The 19,958-nt window shown below is 42.2% G+C and overlaps 1 protein-coding gene across 4 annotated transcripts in view; it reads left to right on the top strand.

Moving 5' to 3' along the window:
- LOC127578397 (tau-tubulin kinase 2-like) overlaps nucleotides 1–19,958 on the top strand; it is a 227,024-nt gene that overhangs the window by 184,270 nt on the left and 22,796 nt on the right. For 3 of the 4 annotated variants that reach the window (XM_052030378.1, XM_052030387.1, XM_052030407.1), the window contains one exon: nucleotides 11,350–11,592. The exons of the other annotated variant lie outside the window; for it this stretch is intronic. In XM_052030378.1, the coding sequence (XP_051886338.1) occupies nucleotides 11,350–11,592 (243 nt within the window). The remainder of the gene's footprint in view (nucleotides 1–11,349; nucleotides 11,593–19,958) is intronic. 4 annotated transcript variants of the gene reach the window in all.

Raw genomic sequence — 19,958 nt, 5'->3', positions numbered from 1 at the left:
TGAAAGTGGCGTCACAGGTAGACGGGGTTGTAAAGAAGGCTTTGGCATCCTGACATTCATAAATCAACGTATTGAATATAGGAGTTGGGATGTTATGGTGAGGTTGTATAAGACATTGGTGAGGCCAAATCTGGAGTATTGTGTGCAGTTCTGGTCACCTAACTATAGGAAGGATATTTGTAAGATTGAAAGAGTGCGGAGGAGATTTAATAGAATGTTGGTGGGTCTTCAGGAGTTGAGTTACAGGGAAAGGTTGAACAGGTTAGGACTTTATTCCTTGGAGCACAGAACAATGAGGAGAGATTTGATAGAGGTTTACAAAATTATGAGGGTATAGACAGAGTAAATGTGAGTAGGCTCTTTCCACCTAGATTAGGAGAGATAAGTACGAGAGGACATGACTTTAGGGTGAAAGGGGAAAGGATTAGGGGGAACTTCACTCAAAGAGTGGTGGGAGTATGGAACAGGCTGCCATCTGATGTAGTAAATGTAGTAAGTTTTTAGAATAAATTGAATAGATACATGGACGGGAGAGGTTTGGAGGGTTATGGATTGGGTGCAGGTAAGTGGGACTAGCGGAATAACGTTTTGGCACAGTCTAGAAGGGCCGAATGGCCTGTTTTCTGTGCTGTAGTGTTCTGGGGTTCTAACAATTTGAGTTTAGGGCCCTGGTAAGACTTGCTATTGAGGGAGTGCAGCAAAGGTTCACCATACAGGTTCCTAAGATGGCAGGTCTATCATATAAGGAGAAACTGAGCAGGCTCGGCTCTATTCTCTAGAGTTTAGATGGTTACAAGATCATAAGACAAAGGAGCAGAAGTAGGCCATTTGACCCATCGAGTCTGCTCCACCACTTCACCATGAGCTAAACTATTCCATCTAGCCCCAGTTCCCGGCCTTTTCCCCATATCCCTTGATACCCCGACTAATTAGATACCTATCAATCTCCGCCTTAAACACCCCCAATGATCGGGCCTCCACAGATGTACGTGACAACAAATTCCATAAATCCACGACCCTCTGGCTAAAGAAATTTCTCGGCATCTCTGTTCTAAATTCTTAGACTGTGCCCCCTTCTCCTGGACTCACCCACCATGGGAAACAACTTAGCCACATCTAGTCTGTCCAGTCCTTTCAACATTTGAAATGTTTTTATGAGGTCCCCTCTCATTCTTCTGTACTCCAATGAATACAGTCCAAGAGCCGACAAATGTCAGCCCTTTCATTCCAGGAATCATCTTTGTAAATCTTCTCTGAACCCTCTCCAACATCAGTACATCCTTTCTAAGATAAGGGGCCCAAAACTGCACACAGTACTCCAAATGAGGTCTCGCCAGTGCCCCATAGAGCCTCATCAATGCATCCTTACTTTTATACACTGTTCCTCTTGAAATGAATGCCAGCATTGTGTATGGATCCAGAATGAATACTTTACGTCAGTATTCACCACGGAAAAAGATCTGGGGGATTGTAGTGAGGACTTGCAGCAGCCTGAAAAGCTTGAGCATGTAGATATTAGAAAAGAGGTGGTGCTGAAACTTTTGGAAAGCATCAAGTTAGATAAGTCGCCGGGACCAGATGAGATGTACCCCAGGTTGCTGTGGGAGGCAAGGGAGGAGATTGCAGAGCCTCTGACGATGATCTTTGTGTCGTCCATGGAGACGGGAGAGGTTCCGGAGGATTGGAGGGTTGCGGATGTTTTTCCCTTATTCAAGAAGGGGAGTAGGGATAGCCCAGGAAGTTATAGACCTGTGAGTCTTACCTCAGAGGTTAGTAAGCTGATGGAGAAGATCCTGACAGGCAGGATTTATGAACATTTGGAGAGGTATAATATGATTAGGAATAGTCAGCATGGCTTTGTCAAGGGCAGGTCCTGCCTTACGAGCCTGATTGAATTTTTTTGAGGATGTGACTAAACACATCGATGAAGGGAGAGCAGTAGATGTAGTGTATATGGATTTCAGCAAGGCGTTTGATAAGGTACCCCATGCGAGGCTTATGGAGAAGGTGAGGAGACATTGGATCCAAGGGGACATTGCAGTGTGGATTCAGAACTGGCTGGCCCACAGAAGGCAAAGAGTGGTTGTAGAAGGGTCGTATTCTGAGTGGAGGTCGGTGACCAGTGGTGTACCTCAGGGATCTGTACTGGGACCCTTACTATTTGTGATTTTTATAAACTACCTGGATGAGGAAGTGGAGGGGTGGGTTAGTAAATTTGTGGATGACACGAAGGTTGGGGGTGTTGTGGATAGTTTGGAGGGCTATCAGAGGTTACAGAGGGACATAGATAGGATGCAAAGTTGGGCTGAGAAGTGGCAGATGCAGTTCAACCCAGGTAAGTGTGAAGCGGTTCATTTTGGTAGGTCAAATATGTTGGAATATAGTATTAATGGTAGGATTCTTGGTAGTGTGGAGGATCAGGGGGATCTTGGGGTCCGAGTCCATAGGACACTCGAAGCGGCCGTGCAGGTTGACTGTGGTTAAGAAGGCATATGGTGTATTGTCCTTCATCAATCGGGGAATTGAATTTAGGAGCTGAGAGGTATTGTTGCAGCTATATAGGTCCCTGGTCAGACCCCACTTGGAGTATTGTGCTCAGTTCTGGTCGCCTCACTACAGGAAAGATGTGGAAGCCATAGAGAGGGTGCAGAGGAGATTTAGAAGGATGCTGCCTGGAATGCAGAGCATACCTTATGAAGGCAGGTTGAGGGAACTCGGCCTTTTCTCCTTGGAGAGACGGTAGATGAGGGGGGACCTGATTGAGGTGTATAAGATGATGAGCGGTATTGATAGGGTAGATAGTCAGAGGCTTTTCCCCAGGGCTGAATTGGTGGCCACAAGAGGACATAGGTTTAAGGTGCTGGGGAGTAGATATAGAGGAGATGTTAGGGGTAAGTTTTTTTACTCAGAGTGGTGAGTGCGTGGAATGGGCTGCCGGAAACGGTGGTGGAGGCTGATACGATAGGGTCTTTCAAGAGACTGTTAGATAGGTACATGGAGCTGAGTAAGATAGAGGGCTATGGGTAAGCCTAGTAATTTCTAGGGTAGGGACATGTTCGGCACAGCTTTGTGGGCCGAAGGTCCTGAATTGTGCTGTAATTGTTCTATGTTCTATCGCATTCATTTTCTTTACCGCCGACCCAATCTGGAGGTTAAAGTTTAGGGTATCCTGCACGAGGACCCCCAAGTCCCTTTGCATTTCCGAATTTTGAATTTTCTCCCCATCTAGATAATAATCTGCCCGTTTATTTCTTCTTCCAAAGTGTACAACTGCACATTTCTCAATATTGAATCTCTTCTGCCATTTCTTTGCCCACTCTCCTAAACTGTCCAAGTTTCTCTGCAACCTTTCTGTTTTTTCAACACTTCCTGCTCCTCCACCTATCTTGGTGTCATCTACAAATTTAGCCACAAAACCATTTATTCCATAATCTAAATGATCGATATACAGTGTAAAAAGAAGTGGCCCCAACACCGACCCCTGCGGAACACCACTAGTAACCGGGAGCCAACCAGAACAGGATCCCTTTATTCCCACAGTTTGCTTTCTGCCTATCAGCCAATGCTCCACCCATTGTAATATCCTTCCTGTAATTCCATGGGCTCTCATCTTATTAAGCAGCCTCTTGTGCAGCACCTTATCGAAGGCCTTTTGAAAATCCAAATACGCAACATCCACTGCTTCTCCCTTGTCCATCCTACTTGAAATTACCTCAAAAAATTCCAATAGGTTGGTCAGGCAGGATCTTCCCTTAATTAAGGAAACCATGCTGACTTGGACCTATCTTGTCATGCACCTCTAGGTATTCCATAACCTCGTACTTGAGGATCAACTCCAATAACTTTCCAACCACCGATGTCAGACTAATAGGCCTGTAATTTCCTTTTTGCTGTCTTCTTTCTTTCTTAAACAATGGAACTACATTTGTGACCTTCCAGTCCTCCGGAACCATGCCAGAGTCTATTGATGCCTGGAAAATTATCGCCAATGCCTCCACAATTTCTAAAGCCACCTCCTTCAGAACCCGAGGGTGCACGTCATCCGGTCCAGGAGACTTATCTGTCCTTAGTCCATTCAGCTTCCCAAGCACCTTCTCTCTAGTAATCTTGACTGTATTTAATTCTATTCCCTGAGACCCCTGTCTTCCACAGTGAAGACTGATGCAAAATACTCATTTAGTTCCTCTGCCATCTCTTTGTTACCTGTTATAATTTCTCCAGCATCATTTTCAATTGGTCCTATATCTACCTGTGTCTCTCTTTCACTCTTCATATATTTAAAAAAAACTCTTAGTATCCTTTTGTATATTATTTGCCAACTTCCTTTCATAATTCATCTTTTCCTAATGACTTTCTTAGCTTCTTTCTGTAAGTTTTTAAAAGCTTCCCAGTCTTCTCTTTTCCCACTAATGTTTGTTTCCTTGAATGCCCTCCCTTTTGCTTTTATTTTAGCCTTAACCTCTCTCGTTAGCCACATTTGTGCCGTTTTTCCATTCATAATCATCTTCTTTCTTGGAATATATCCATCCTGCACTTTCCTCATTTCTTGTAGAAATTTCATCCATTTCTGCTCTGCCGTGCCTCCACCTAGCCTACTTTTCCAATCAATTTGGGCCAGTTCCCCTCTCATGCCACTGTAATTTCCTTTGTTCCACTGAAATATTGACACACGTGATATCAGCTTCTCCTTTTCAAATTTGAAACTGAGCTCAATCATATTATGATCACTACTTCCTAAGAGTTCCTTTACCTTTAGTTTCTTAAAAAGCCATCTCGATGGCATTCCACAAACTCTCTCTCCTGAGATCCAGTACCTTCCTGACTACCCAATCCATTTTCATGTTAAAATCCCCCATTATTGTCTTGACATTGTCTGTCTGACATGCTTTTTCTATTTCCAGCTGTATAGTCCACGTCCTGGCTGCTGTTTGGTGGCCTTTATACAACTGCTATTAGGGTCCTTTTACCCTTGCCATTTCTTAACTCAACCCATAAGGATTCTACCTCTTCTGATCCTATATCCCTGCTTTCTAGTGATTTAATATCATTGCTTACCATCAGGGCCACGCCACCCCCTCTACCTACCTGCCTATCTTTCCTATACACTTGGTGTTCTTATTGAAATACACCAAAATCTTATGGGTATGAAAGGATGGCCTGGAGGATGTTTCCCAGGCTGAGGTGTTTAGAACTAGGGGGTCATGGTCTCAAAATTGAGTGTAGGCCAATTAGGACAGGGGAGGAGAAATTTCCTCACTCAGAGACTGGTAAGTCTCTACCCTGGAGGGCTTTGGAGTCTCAGTCATCAACTGGGTTGATATATTTCTGGGTATTAGAGGAATTGAGGGAGATGGGCATAGGGCAGCAGGATGGTGTTGGGGTGGTAGAACATCCATGATCACATTGAAGGGCAGAGCAGGCTTGAGGGGCCAAGTGGCCACTCCTACCTTTTTTGGTCTTGCGCAGTATTTCATTTGACAATTTTACATACAAATAGTTCTGAATATACTGATTTAGGATTAGAAGTCTAAACTAGTATTCGTTTGGGTTTTACTGACTGCATTCGGCAGCTGAGCTCCTTGTGGAATCTAGTGTGGGGTGTGAAACTCCGACACATCCCCAGAGCTTGACTGTGGAAACTTCCCAAGGAGCAGAACAGCTTTGAGTAACTGAGGTGAGTATAAGACGGTTTCTATTTTTAACTAATTGAGTCTATTTAAATATTTTAATATGTTCTAATTTTATAAATTTTTCAATCATTTGAATATTTTAAAATAATTATTAGTTCATCAATGTTTTTGAATTGGGGCATTCAATTTTTTTTTGACAGTTTTGACACCTCGCTCAGCCGTGGAGCATTGCTATGCCATCTGTCAGTCTTTTCTCCACCATTCCTACTTGTGGGGCTTGTTCTGCCCTGTTGGGTTTTGAGTCCAGAAATCCCCATGTTCTAGAGAGCAGATTTTGGTTTTAATGTCCTTGAACTTGAGTTGTTAGGTTTGAATTGGTCAATTTTGCAGTTACAAGCAATTTACAATAGTTGTTATCTTGATAGGCAAGTGTAGGGCCAAGGGCGGGATTCTGCTCTTTGCAGAAGTTTCAAAGTTGTGTAAAATAAGATTCCATATAATTTGGGAAACTTGCACATGGGCTAAAAAGCCTCTATTTTTAAATGAGCCTGGTTTTGAGACTTTTGAAAAAGGAGAGTGGTGGTGTCAGCAAATGGAGCAGTCTGTGCCTTTATACAGTAAGACTGAGATAACATGCTTGGACTGACAAGTAGCAGTTAACGTTTGTGCCAGGCAATGACCATCTCTAACAAGAGAGCCTAACCATCTCTCCTTGACATTCAATGGCATTATTGTCACTGAGTTCCCTAGGATCAACATCCCAGGAGTTGTAATTTGGTGAGAAGCATAACTGGACCACCCACGTAAATACTGTAACTACAAAAGCAGATTGCAATAAGGTGACTGACTTGCAATAAGGTGACTCCTTTCTCCACCAGTCAAGCCAGTGAAGTTTCAGGAATGTGATAGAATACCATCCAGTTGTGTGGATGAGTATGCAGCTCCAGGAACATTACTGAATTAACACCCCATCCACTACCCTAAGCATTCGTTCCCTTCACCACCATAATTCAGTTAGTTTCACATTTCTTTACATCATATTGAATGAATTGATTTGGCTGGACTAGCTTCTGACAGGGTAGAGATCCAGAAGGAGGCCAAGATAGATCAGTCAGCTGCAGATAGTTACAGATGCTTCAGCTGGCTCCACCATTGCTAAGAATGGGGATGTTCGTTGAAACACCTTCTCTTGTTGGTTTGAGTGATCACTGCTATTCATGACCACGTGTGACAAAGTTTAAAAGCTTTAAGTTGATCTGATCAGCTGGTTATGGGATTGTTTAGCTCAATTTCTAATTGGCTGTTTATTCTGCCTGTAGCTTCTGTCATAGCTTCAGTTTTAATTATGTGTGATGCCAGTGCTGACATGATCCTCTACATCTTGTTGAGCCTTTGCTGCTTCACGAGCTTAATGGAAATTATAGAGTGACCATTTATTACTATTTTAGTACACACTGGGTGTCATAGGAGATTGTGTGTTCAAGTGAGTAGGATGGAGTGTGAACGTTCTGACTTAGATGAAAGTGATTTCTACCGACTTACTGCTGACACCGTGGAAGGTCTGATCTGGGCTCTGTTCTTTACTTTTTATTGTGCAGGTGCTAATTGCTGTTTAATATCTCACAGATACTGATCACCTTTCAGAACCAAACCAATGCTTCATAGGCAAATTTCTTGCTTCCTGATGCATACATTTGGTGAGGAGTACACAATGATGTCTCCTGGGATCAGTATTGGAACGGTACACTTTTGATACATATTAATGACCTGGACCAGTGTACTATTTTCAAATTGTAAACTGCTTAAGTAGAAGAGGTGGTAAATGGTGAAGATAATGACAGACTTCAGGAGATATGGATTGGGGAACTAATCACATGGCAAGAAATTTAGGGGTGGCGGTGTGTGATATGCCATTTATTAAGAATAAGGAGAAGTAACGTAAATTATCTGGTATGATTTCAGGTAGGATACAGTAAGAAAGTGGGTAAATGTGCACGCAGCCTTGTAAAATCAAAATTCTTGGTGTACCACACTATAGGAGAGAGATGATAATGCTGGAGAGGGTGCAGAGGAGATTCCCTGGGATGTTGCCTGGGATGGAGTGTTTCATTTATGAGAGACTAGAGAGGCTGGGTCTGTTTTCCCTGGAGAGGAGGAGGTTAAGAGGGTACACGATTAGCACATATAAAATTATAAGAGGTATATGGAGGGTAGACTGCAGGAAACTTTTCCCCTTTATCAGAGGTGAATAAAACTAGAGGATATAGATTTAGGTTAAGAGATTTAAGAGGGGATCTGAGGGGGGGGATCTTTTTTCACCCAGAGAGTGGCAAGTAGCTTGAGTATACTGCCAGGGAGAATGGTGGAAGCAGAGTGATGGCATTTAAGTGTCTAGACAACCACTTAAAGTGCCTGGGCATGGAAGAATATGGGCCAAGTGCTGGTGGTAGATGGGATTAATACAGATGGGTGCTCACTGGTCAGTGTGGATATGGTGGGCTGAATGGCCTGTTTCTATGCTGTGTGACTGACTCTATCATTGAGGTGTAGGTTACAAAACCAAGGAAGTTGTGTTGAACCTTTATAAAGCTATTGTTGCGCCTCACCTGAAGTGTTATATTTGTTTTCTAGCACTGTTAGGAGCTGCTTTGGAGACGGTGTAGAAGAAATTTACTTGTATTGGGACCTGGAGTAAGGGATTTCATTCACAGAGAGAGAGAGCAAAGCAGTGGAGTTGTTCTGGGGGAAAAATGGGAAGATTAAGTTCAGGATTCAGGAATTTTGAAAGAAAAATGCCTTGTGTAATAAGTGCAAGCCTAAAGTATTCAAACTGGGTAGGTTCAAAGTTTACAAAAGTAAAATATTACGGATGCTTGAAATCTGAAATAAAAACAGAAAATTCTGTAACTATTCAGCAGGTCTAGCAGATTCTGTCCAGTAGATGGACAGTGGGTGGATGAGTCACTTGGAGCACAAATTTATATTTGGAAAAAGATTCTGGGCTGGCTTGAGGGGCAAGTTGATGGGAAAGAAGATTCAATAGCAGGAGGAAAACTAGATAAATATAGCTAAGACAATAATTTTCACAGAATCATGGGGAAAGAGCTGGGGAGTAGGTCCGCACTACTGAAGTGCGTACCTACAAGGTCGGCACTACTAAAGATCCAGCAGAGGCACAAGGGGCCTTTGCTGTGTTGTAACATTCTGCCATTCAATTCCTTATTCTAAATTCAACATTATATTTCATCTGTGATCAGTCAGCTCAACATTGATTGTGTCTCAAATTTAGAAGGTTGGAAATACTCAACATCAGAGAGAGAGAGAAAATCTTAGTTAACATTTCATTCAGTGAGTTCTGCTGAAAGGTTGTTGATCTGCCAGACAGAATCTGCCTGCCCTGCTGAATAGTTGCAGGATTTTCTGTTTTTATTTCAGATTTCAAATGTCTGTAATATTTTACTTCTGTAAACTTTGAACCTTCCCAGTTTGAATACTTCAGCTTTGCACTAATTACACCGGGCATTTTTTCACATTAAACCACCGAAATAACAGAAGAAGATGATGTGATATTGAAAATTATGGAAATGACTCATTGAATCATGTGTTACAGAAATGGGCCCTTTAGCGCACCAATGTCCTGCCAACCTTTGTTCTACCTAAACTAATGCCATTTATCAGCATTTGATCCGTTGCCTACTATGCCCTGGTGATTTAACTGCTTGTCCAGATACTTTAAACTGAAAGTCTCTGCCTGCGGCACCTATCCAGGCAATGTATATCAAATTCCAACCACTGGGTGGAAAAGTAGTTCTTCACATCCTCTCTAAACCTTTTACCCCGTGCCCTAAACCTATGCCTGCTAGTTTTAGATACCTCTGCCATGGGGAAAGATTTCCTACTATTTACCCTCCCTATACCCCTCATAATTTTGTAAACCTCTATCAGGTTCCTCCCCTCAGCCTCCTCCGCTCCAAGGAAAATTATCCTTGTAACTGAAATGTTCCAACATTGAGGCAACATCCTCCGCACCCACTCCAGTGCAATCTTATCCTCCCTATGGTGTGGGAACCAGACTGTACACAGTACTCCAGCTGTGGCTTAAGCAGTGTTTTGGAAAGTTGCAACATAACTTCCCTGCTCTTATATTCTGTGAACTGTATACCTCCTTCTTCACCTTATCCACCTGTGCTGCCCTTTCACAGATCCTTGGTCTTGTGCGTTGATGTCCCTTAGTTCTTCATTACTCTGAAGCTCTGCATTCACTGAGTATGTTCTGCCCTATTAGTCCCCCCAAAGTGCATCACCTCACACTTATCCAGGTTAAATTTCACCTGCCATTGCTCTCCCCATTTTACCAGCTGATCAGTATAATTTTGTAGCCCATGAGTATCCTCACAATCAACAATGCTACCAATTTTCATGTCATCTGCAAACTTATTAATCATATCCCCTACATTAATATCCAAACTGTTAATGTGTATAGCAAATGAATCTTGTGACTATGAAAGAAAATGAGAGTCAGTTTAAAAATAAAGCTATGGTCATTGCAGATCATTTGGAGTCACGCTTTTGTGAATTACTTGCTGTGAGTTTGAGGCAGAAGTTATTAAACATCACTGCCACTGCAAAATTTTTGCTCTAACTTAACATTTAGGGTGGAGTTCTCTGAATATAATAAATGGTGCAGTCAGTTTTGAAATGTATCTCATCCCACTAGCACATTTAATACATGCTGCAGGAACTTCTACTATAAAACCTAAAATAAAGCTAATTTTCAAATCTACTTACATCCACACAGAACAGTTTATGATTTTATTTTCTATTCTAGCAGGCTGTTGCTTTAGAGCACGTCCTTTAATTATTCAGCAATTCATGGCTAAATTGACCTTCTAAAATTCACTTTTTTGTGTTCCAGGAAATTTGTTTAAAAGCTTGCTAGCATTTGCCAGCAATAGCAAACAAATTTCAAAAAATCCTGGATTTTTTTTAGCCGGCATTGGAAGATGAAATGACCTGAAAATACTGAAAGAATCAGTAGTGGGAATGAAAATGAAGACATTTTTCACAATGCTACAATTGGAGTTCCCCCAGAGGTTTATTTTGGTTCAGTAAAAGTCTATGTTGTGGAAGTCAGTCTCAGCTCGGGCTTTGCTGATGTCACTGCATGCTTCCATGAAAGAGAAAGGAATATAAACTGGGGTTTTGGCTCGTTTTAGCACATGTTAAAAGCAGGGTCGGACTTTGATATTATTCACTGCATGGTCAAACCATTTTTTTGACCCACTTGACTCTTAAGCTTGGAAATAAAGAATGAATGGCCACATGAGGGAGTTGTTGATCTGTAGGCATTTGTGAGATTATTTCCCAGCAATGGAGACAGAACCTAGTAATAAAGAGAATTGTGCCTTCAGTCTTGTATTGTTTGCTTTTTACCACAGCCGTTCTTCATCCATTCATCAATAGGCTGTCTTTTTTTTTGAGTTGCAATTCAACGTGTGGGCTGGTTGTATCCTTGAATGAACATGTCTGTAATTACTGTTTTCCATTGTGAACACTAACATTACTCCAGACTGAATTCTAAACGTTTGAGAAGCGAGAATATGTGTGTGTGATATGAGAATATGTGTGTGTTTTCTTGGTGTGCTTGTATTTTTTCATGTATGCAGAGAGCCGTCTTGATCTTGAATTCACCAATATTCCCATCCATATGTTCTCACAGCTGAACACAACTCATTTGCCACATCCCAACACTCCAAGGAAGCAGTGTCCCTTCCGATCCCCGAGCCCTGTAGCATTGTTATCCTCTGATTCGGATCCACTTCACAGGAAGCAGTCAGATTTGCACAGGAGCCAGTCAGCTGAGAACAATTCACGCTCCCCTGGTCGCAGGCAGCTACCTTTCATTCCAGGCAACACCAAGCTGCCTTCTGTCATTCGCATCTCCAAAGCTCAGCTCCAACAGGTGAACCAATAGATTTTGTTTGCAGTATTCTCTACTGTAGTTGAGTCTCTTTTTTAACTATTCTAACATTGTATTAATTTCTTTTAAATCCATCTGTCAGTATTTAATACTAACCCTAAATTTAATAATTTAAAAATGTATCAACCATTTTATTTCATTAACATTCTGGGAATGTGTTTTGGTTAAGGAACAGTCATCTATGTTTGGAAGGAGCTTCGCAGGTTTTAACAGAGGGGCTATGTAGGTGAACAACCAATTGGAGGATGCGTCATTGATGTTTATTACAATAAAACAGTTTTTTCTAAGGAATGTTATATTTGAATATGTTTGATCATTTAAGTTAGAATGTTTTTCACTGCATCAATTAAATAACTGCTGTCTGGCTATTGAACCAGAAAAATAGTTGGTGCTCATAACAGTTTTGATAGTGGACAGGTGTGCAATGGTTTGCCCAATATGTGGTTAGTCTGTCGAAATTTGGAGATGCTGGCTGAGAGAGGATGTTTGATGGGTTCTCAGTTACAGTTGATCTGTCTGGAAGAGAACACAGAGGAGTGAAGATGGATGAGAGAAAGAAACAATCAGTGCTGGAACTGCAAGATGCAGAATACTGCAGTTGCTGGGAATCTGAAATAAAAGAGAATGTTGGAACTACCCACCAGGTCAGACTGCATCATAGGAGAGAGGAAGAACTGGGTTCAAGTTACTGCATGATCCTGTATCACAACTAGCCAGCTCTGGCGAGGTTCTATTTTTTCAGTTTTCTTTGGTCTTTGTTGGAACAATGCAAGAGATGTAAATCAGAGATCAGAGTGGGATCAAGAATTAAAGTGTCAGGCAACTGGAAGGTCAGGGTTGTCCTTGTGGAGTGACTGGAGGTTTCCTGCTAAGACGTCACTCAAATCTGTATTTGGTTTCTGCAGTACAGGTGAGCACTGAACATGTGGAACTGGTGCTGCCAATCCCCAGTGATGGCCTGGAATCACCATGCTAACCAGGGTGCAGCCCTGAGCTTCATATCTCAGCATTGAGCGGCTGCACCACTCTCCCTGACCTGCCCATCACCAACTTACACAGGCAACCTCTCCACACAGATCCGAAGGGAGTTCATTGCCGGGAGAATGCCAGAAGAGGGTAGGGCTTTGCACCTCATTCTGAGCGCAGCAGCATGAAATCTGAGTGGATGTGTCTGTCTTAGAGTACAGGTGGGGTATGTTCCTGAGAGGGTCAGGGCAAAAAGTGCTACAATGAATCAGCACTTTACAGGTGTACAGGTCATCTTCAGTTAGCAAATTTTCATTGTCCTTTCTTGGCCAGCACCACCACCATTTGCAAAACAGTGTCTCCTGGTCTTCGCCCTATCCCAAGCATACCCTTTGTTTTCTCCACCTTCCCCATTTTCTACAACTTAAAACGTGCCATTACTTTCTAACTTTGCCCGGTTTGATGAAAGGTCATCAACCTGAAACATTAAGCCTTTTTTCTCTCCACAGATGCTTTCTAACCTGCTGAGTACCTCCAACATTTTCTGCCCTGGTATCTGTCCTTCCTGTTTGCTGTCCCGTTCCCAACATATCTCACAATTAGGTCACTGAATCGGAAGCCCATCCATTGCATATTATAAAGTTATGAACTGTTTTGGAGAATCTTTAGGCCTTATTTTCAGCCAGTATAAGGTTTAAAGCAATATTCAGGTTCAGAACTGATTGTGCTCTGTTACTTGATGCAGTCCAAGTGTCCACTTGGACAAAAATGTCCCAGTATTGATCCACAGATCAGATATAATTCAATTATTTTTCCAATCATTATATTCAAGATTTTGATATCTGCAAAAGCACAATATTGCACTTCTGGCACAATCCACTGTTCATGACGATGAGAATAATACTGTGTGTTTTGGAGAGTTTGGCCAGAATCATGGTAGAAAGGGCAGTTGGTGTTCTCAGAAATTCTTGGAGCAGCCATTGGCACTGCCCCATGGAATGTATTAAATAGAATGAATGTTGGCAACTCACCCAGTACTCTTGAGAGAGAGTTTGTCAGTCTCCTAGCTACTCCACTCCTCTTGAATAAAATACATTGATGTCTCTTAATTTTTAGCTTCCTGAGGCACTGAGTTGCAGACCATTCATAAATGAATGAAAGCAGCAAATGTGGGATTTACATAAGCCTAAAATTTTCATACTAAGTTCTTAAAATCTGAAATGCAGTGCAGCTGTAGATGTTAAAGAGTGTAGTATGATAAATCACATATAATGTCTAAAATAGGGTTTACAAGAATGTATAAAATCTATTTCAACACCAAATCAGGGGTCCAGCTCTTTATGAATAATCATAACTTTGTTAAAAATACAATACAGTATCTGTTAACTTTCTTCTTAATTCATGCTTCTGAATGCAAGGCCCAGTTGTAATGGCCTGTGGATTATCCTTTGACCCGATTTCAAAGGTGGTGTTTCAGTACTATAGTGTTAGTGGGTGTTGAAGCAAAGCAGATAACTGTTTGAAGCAATTTCTGTCAGCTTGTTGCACTTGGATGTTCTGAGTGCACAAAGAGCATACCAAATTCTTCCTAATTACCTAACTCATACAATTCTAATATAGCTTTATTATTGCATTCTTGTCCTTGGTTATCAGAGAAGTATAGGACATAATGGAAGTTGCCAATTGATGCTGTTGTGAATAATGTGAATGGGTCCTAGTTACTTGGATTCTTCTCTTAATTTGAACTCCAGACAATAAGCAAAAGGCTCACTACATTGTTGGAACTAATTCTTATTTCAAGGGTACTTTGTTTTATAATATTTGGTGGATTAGGCTCTGGATGGCTTGCACAGTTGGTAGAATTGTTTGATGACATACAGGGAATTTCGGGGTAAAGTCAATTTGTAAGGACATGGCCGTTGGAGTTTAATGTGAAGAAAAGTCATCCATTTTAGTCAAAAAAAAATAGAAAGGCAGAGAATTTTTTGAATGATGTGAGATTGAAAGGTGTTTAGAGAGGCCTGTGTACCCTTAACTCAAATCACTGAAAGTTAACGTGCAGGTACAGTAAGCAATTTGAAAGGGAAGTGGTATGTTGGCATTTATTGCAGGAGAATTTAAGTACAAGCATAGAGACATCTTGCCCAGTTATACTGAGCACTGGTGAGATAGCATCTGGAGCATTATGTACAGATCTGGCCTCCCTAACAAAGGATATTTGGTGACAGAAGGTTGTCCACATTGATTCATAGGATAGAAGGTTTGTTGTGTGAGGAGAGATAAAGATGTGTCAGCTGATACTTACAAACCTGATTGAGATTTTGAAGGAGGTGACCAAGGTGATTGATGAGGATAGTGCAGTGAATGTTGTCTACATGGACTTTAGTATGGTGTTTGACAAGGTCCCTTATGGTAGGTTGATCAGGAATATTAAGATGCATGGGATCCACAGTGAATTGGTAGTTTGGACTCAGAATTGTCTTGCTCATAGAAGACAGGATATTGGTGGAAGGGTATTGTCCTGCCTGTAGGTCTGTGACCAGTAGTGTCCAGCAGGGATCAGTGCTGGAACCTCTGCTATTTGTGATATCTGACTTGGATGAAAATGTAGATGGGTTGGTTAATAAGTTTGCAGATGACACAAAAATTGGTGGAACTGTAGACAGCGAAGAAGGCCATCAAAGGGTACAGTAGGATATAGGTGTTACAGTTATGGGCGGAGAAGTGGCAGATGGAGTTTAATCCAGGCAAGTGTGAGGTGTTGCACTTTGGGAGGCCAAATGTATGGGGAAAGTATACAGTTAATGGCAGGGCCCTTTACAGCATTGATGTAGAGCGGGATCTCGGGGTCCAAGTCCATACCTCCCTGAAAGTGGTCAAGTTGCAGTTGTATAAAATGTTGGTTAGACCACATTTGGGGTATTGCGTGCAATTCTGGTCACCCCATTACAGGAAGGATGTGGAGGCTTTGGAGACGGTTCAGAAGAGGTTTACCAGGATGCTGCCAGTAGATGCAGGAATGGTACTTCCCCAAGGGCCATAGCCATTCAGAGCAGAGATAAGATGTCGAAAGCTTTGTATATAGACTTAAAATTCAGCGAAGTCCCTTTTCTCTAATTGTCTAACTCTAGAAAACTCTGCAAGTGCTTTGGTTATCCAAGGATGTGTTGGTTCAGGTTGGTATTTTAGAAAAAGCCTTTGGCTTTGGGTTGGTTCATTATTGGTCAGTTTTTAATTTTATACCCAGCTGATTTCTAGTTTGTGAACTAGTGTTCACTGAATTATATTAAGGCCACCATAGGTGCCCAGATAAAAAAATCAACAAACTTGAATGTATATAGTGTGTTTTCTAACCTTGGCACATCCCAAAATTCTAAGTAGCAGAGTGCTTGTGAAATATTGTAATATGGAAGCCAAAGTTCCATAAATAACAATGAGTGAAATAATCTGTTTCAGCAATGCTGGCTGAGTGATAAATATCAAGGAGCATGCCAACTTTCTTTTGAATACTGCTATAGAGTCTTCTGCACCCACTGAGAATGCAGATAGTGTAAAGTCTCCACCAAGAGATGGTACATTATTTGCGGCATTTGGTACTGTACTGTGGCGTTGTCATAGGAGTGGAGCTACAAACTGCAGCATTTCTCACACATTCACTTACTCAGTGCACGTGTGAAATGTTCCCACTGAGCAGGAGTTTAAACTCAGCTGTTCAACAGTTTGTGCTAATAGTTTATATTTGCACAAGAATGACCGTTAGGGAAAAAATAACAGGCGATGGTAGAAAGAGCCCTCCTTAGGAGAGGGACCAAATGTCAGGGGAAATCGGGGCTGAATAAAGACTATATTGTTTACCATGGTCACTTTTCTGATCTCTAATTCTACTTTTCTGATCTCTAATTCTTGCACTGGAAAAGTTGTATTATTGTGTTTGTGATTTGGATTCTACTACTGTGCAGGTTCTTAATTTTTATATTTCTTGTGTTTTAATTGTAATGTAGTTTTGTTCATATTATTAATTCTGCCTCTCATTCTCCTTTCCTTCCCGCCCCACTGACCCCACCCCACCCCCAACAGTCCATACATCCATACATTTATACATTTTCCTACATGATGCTAATCTCTATTCCTTTGCTAATGGAGTTTTCTCTCAAAACCTCAAAGACCTCTCCTCTCTTCCTGCAGTCTTTAAACATGAAGAGCTTTAAAGGTTCATTGGAAAAGAAGCCGAAACTTTGTCAAAGATTTACCAGGATGCTTTCTGGATTAGAGGGCATGTACTATGAGGAGAGGTTGGACAAACTTGGGTTGTTTTCTCTGGAGTGTCAGAGGCTGAGGGGAGACCTGATAGAAGTTTATAAGATTATGAGAGACATGGATAGACAGCCGGTATCTTTTTTCCCCAGGGTTGAAATGTTTAATACTAGAGGGCATGTGCATTTAAGGTGAGAGGGAGTAAGTTGAAAGGAGATGTGTGGGGCAAGTTTTTTTTACACAGAGTGGTGGGTGCCTGGAATGCACTGCCAGGAGTGGTGGTTGAGGCAAATATGATAGAGACGTTTGAGGTTCCTAGGCACATAAATGTGCAGAGAATGGAGGGATATGGACATTGTGTAGGTAGAAGGGATTAGTTTAGTTAGGCATTTAATTACCAGTTTAATTAGCTTGGTGCAACGTTGTGGGCCGAAGGCCCTGTTCCTGTGCTGTTGTATGTTTATTTAGTTAAAATAAAAATGTTTGCTGCAGCTTGAAGACATTTAAACTAAGGATTCTTTTTCCTGCCAAAATCCCAAAGCTACTTAAGGAGGACATGATATTGCCTGAATTTTCCTGGGAAATGTCAGTAGTGTAGCACGGAGTTTCAGACTGTTGAGAAATTAAGGTCTTGGTTCACGCATGAAAATGCTGATCTGTGTGAGAACTCCATGTCACTGTCATTCTCACAGTATCCTAATGGTCCAGGTTCAGTAACTCAGTATGTTTTACCAGAGGTCCAGTTTGTTTTAATGTGAGAGAGAGCTGAAGTTCAGGTAATTTACCTATTAATGGCATTAAATGTAATTGTTTTAAATGGTTTCTAATGCATGTTTTAATTATGAACTTTCACTAGTGTCTGTGCACCCCAGAATCTCCAATTTGAAACGTAGTAGACTTGGCAGGAGGGTCTTGTTGTTTATTGCTGGGAAGCATTGTACTGCACATAGTCTCACCAATCAGATCAGGAGGTAAATCGCTGCTGAAAGGACAAAGAAAAAGGGAAGCTTCAGACCAGATGGCCTCAAAACAGTAGCAAGGATTGATATAATCAATTATTAACCAGGGCACTTAAAAAAAAACGATAGGATTCAGCAGTCATCATGGATTTATGGAAGAGAAATTGTGTGCAACAAATCTTAGTTTTTTGTGGTTTTCGCTAACAGAGTAGATGAGGTGTTTGGCATGTTGGGCATCATCAATCAGGGCAGTAGCCAGGTCTCTGGCACCGGGACCGGTCCTACTGCTCAGAAGGGAAGGGAGAAGAGGAAGGCGGTAGTGATAGAGGACTCGATAGTCAGGGAAACAGATAGGAGGTTCTGTGGCAGTAAGCATGAATCCTGGATGGTATGTTGCTTCCCAGGTGCCAGGGTCCGGGATGTCTCTGATCAGGTCCACAGGATTCTTGAGTGGGAGGGAGACCAGCCAGAAGTCGTGGTTCAGGTTGGTACCAACGACATAGGTAGGAAGAGGGATGAGGTCCTGAAGAGTGAGTTTAGGGAGCTAGGCAGAGGGCTGAAGAACAGGAACTCAAGGGTAGCAATCTCGGGATCACTGCTAGTGCCATGTGATAGTGAAGGTAGGAATAGGAGGAGATGGCAAATAAATGCGTGGCTGAGAAGTTGGTGCAAGAGGGAGGGTTTTAGATTTTTGGATCATTGGGATCTCATCTAGGGAAGGTGGGACCTGTACAGAGAGGACGGGTTACACCCGAACCTGAGGGGGGCCAATGGCCTTGCAGGCAGGTTTGCTAGAGTGGTTCGGGAGGGTTTCAACTAGTTTGCAAGGGGGCTGGGAACCAGAGGAGTAGGTCAGAGGAAGAAGGGGATGGGGAAAAGTCAGATCTAACAGTTAGAGGGGCTTTGAGGAAGGAGAAGCAGAGTACAGGCTATAAAAGTAGTAAGATGGATGGGCTAAAGTGCATTTACTTAAATGAGAGAAGCATCAGGAATAAGGGAGATGAACTGAGAGCTTGGATAAGTACATGGGATTACGATATTGTGGCTATCACAGAGACATAGCTGACATCAGGGCAGGAATGGATATTGAATATTCCTGGTTTTCAGTGCTTTAAAAGGGATAGGGAGAGGGGGAGAAGAGGAGGAGGGGTGGCGATACTGGTCAGGGACACTATTACAGCTGCAGAAAGGGTGGATAATGTAGAAGGATCCTCTCTGGAGTCAATATGGGTGGAAGTTAGGAACAAGAAAGGAGCAGTTACTCTACTGGGAGTATTCTATAGGCCCCCTGGTAGCAGCAGGGATACTGAGGAGCAGATTGGGAGGCAGATTTTGGAAAGATGCAAAAATAACAGGGTTATTATAGTGGGAGACTTCAACTTCCCAAATATTGATTGGCACCTGCTTTAGTGCCAAAGATTTAGATGGGACGGAGTTTGTTAAGTGTGTTCAGGACGGATTCCTGTCACAATATGTTGACAGGCCGACTAGAGGGAATGCCATATTAGATCTAGTTTTAGGTAATGAACCGGGTCAGGTGACAGATCTATCGGTGGGTGAGCATTTGGGGGACAGCGACCACTGCTCCATAACCTTTAGAATTGTCATGGACAGGGACAGGAGCAAAGAGGATGGGAAGATGTTTAACTGGGGAAAGGCGAATTATGGGGCTATAAGGCAAGAACTTGAGAGTGTTAATTGAGGTGACATTTTTGAGGGGAAATGTACTATAGAGATGTGGTCGATGTTCAGGGATCTCTTGCAGGATGTTAGGGATAAATTTGTCCCGGTGAGGCAGAGAAGGAATAGCAGGGTGAAGGAACCATGGGTGACGAGAGGTGGATCAACTAGTTAGGAAGAAGGCAGCATATATAAGGTGTAAGAGCAAGGATCAGACAGGGCTCGTGAAGAATATAGAGTAGCAAGGAGGGAACTTAAGAAGGGGCTGAGGAGAGCAAGATGGGACATGAAAAGGCTTTGGCGAGTAGGGTTAAGGAGAATCCCAAGGCTTTTTACTCGTACGTGAAGAGCAGAAGGATGGCTAGAGTAAAGGTAGGTCCGATTAAAGACAAAGGTGGGAAGATGTGCCTGGAAGCTGTGGAAGTGGGTGAGGTTTTCAATGAATACTTCTCTTCAGTATTCACCAAGGAGAGGGGTCTTGATGCTGAG

This window comes from Pristis pectinata, chromosome 1, assembly GCF_009764475.1.
Source record: "Pristis pectinata isolate sPriPec2 chromosome 1, sPriPec2.1.pri, whole genome shotgun sequence".
Taxonomy (NCBI): domain Eukaryota; kingdom Metazoa; phylum Chordata; class Chondrichthyes; order Rhinopristiformes; family Pristidae; genus Pristis; species Pristis pectinata.
This window is presented reverse-complemented; position numbering and strand designations above follow the sequence as displayed.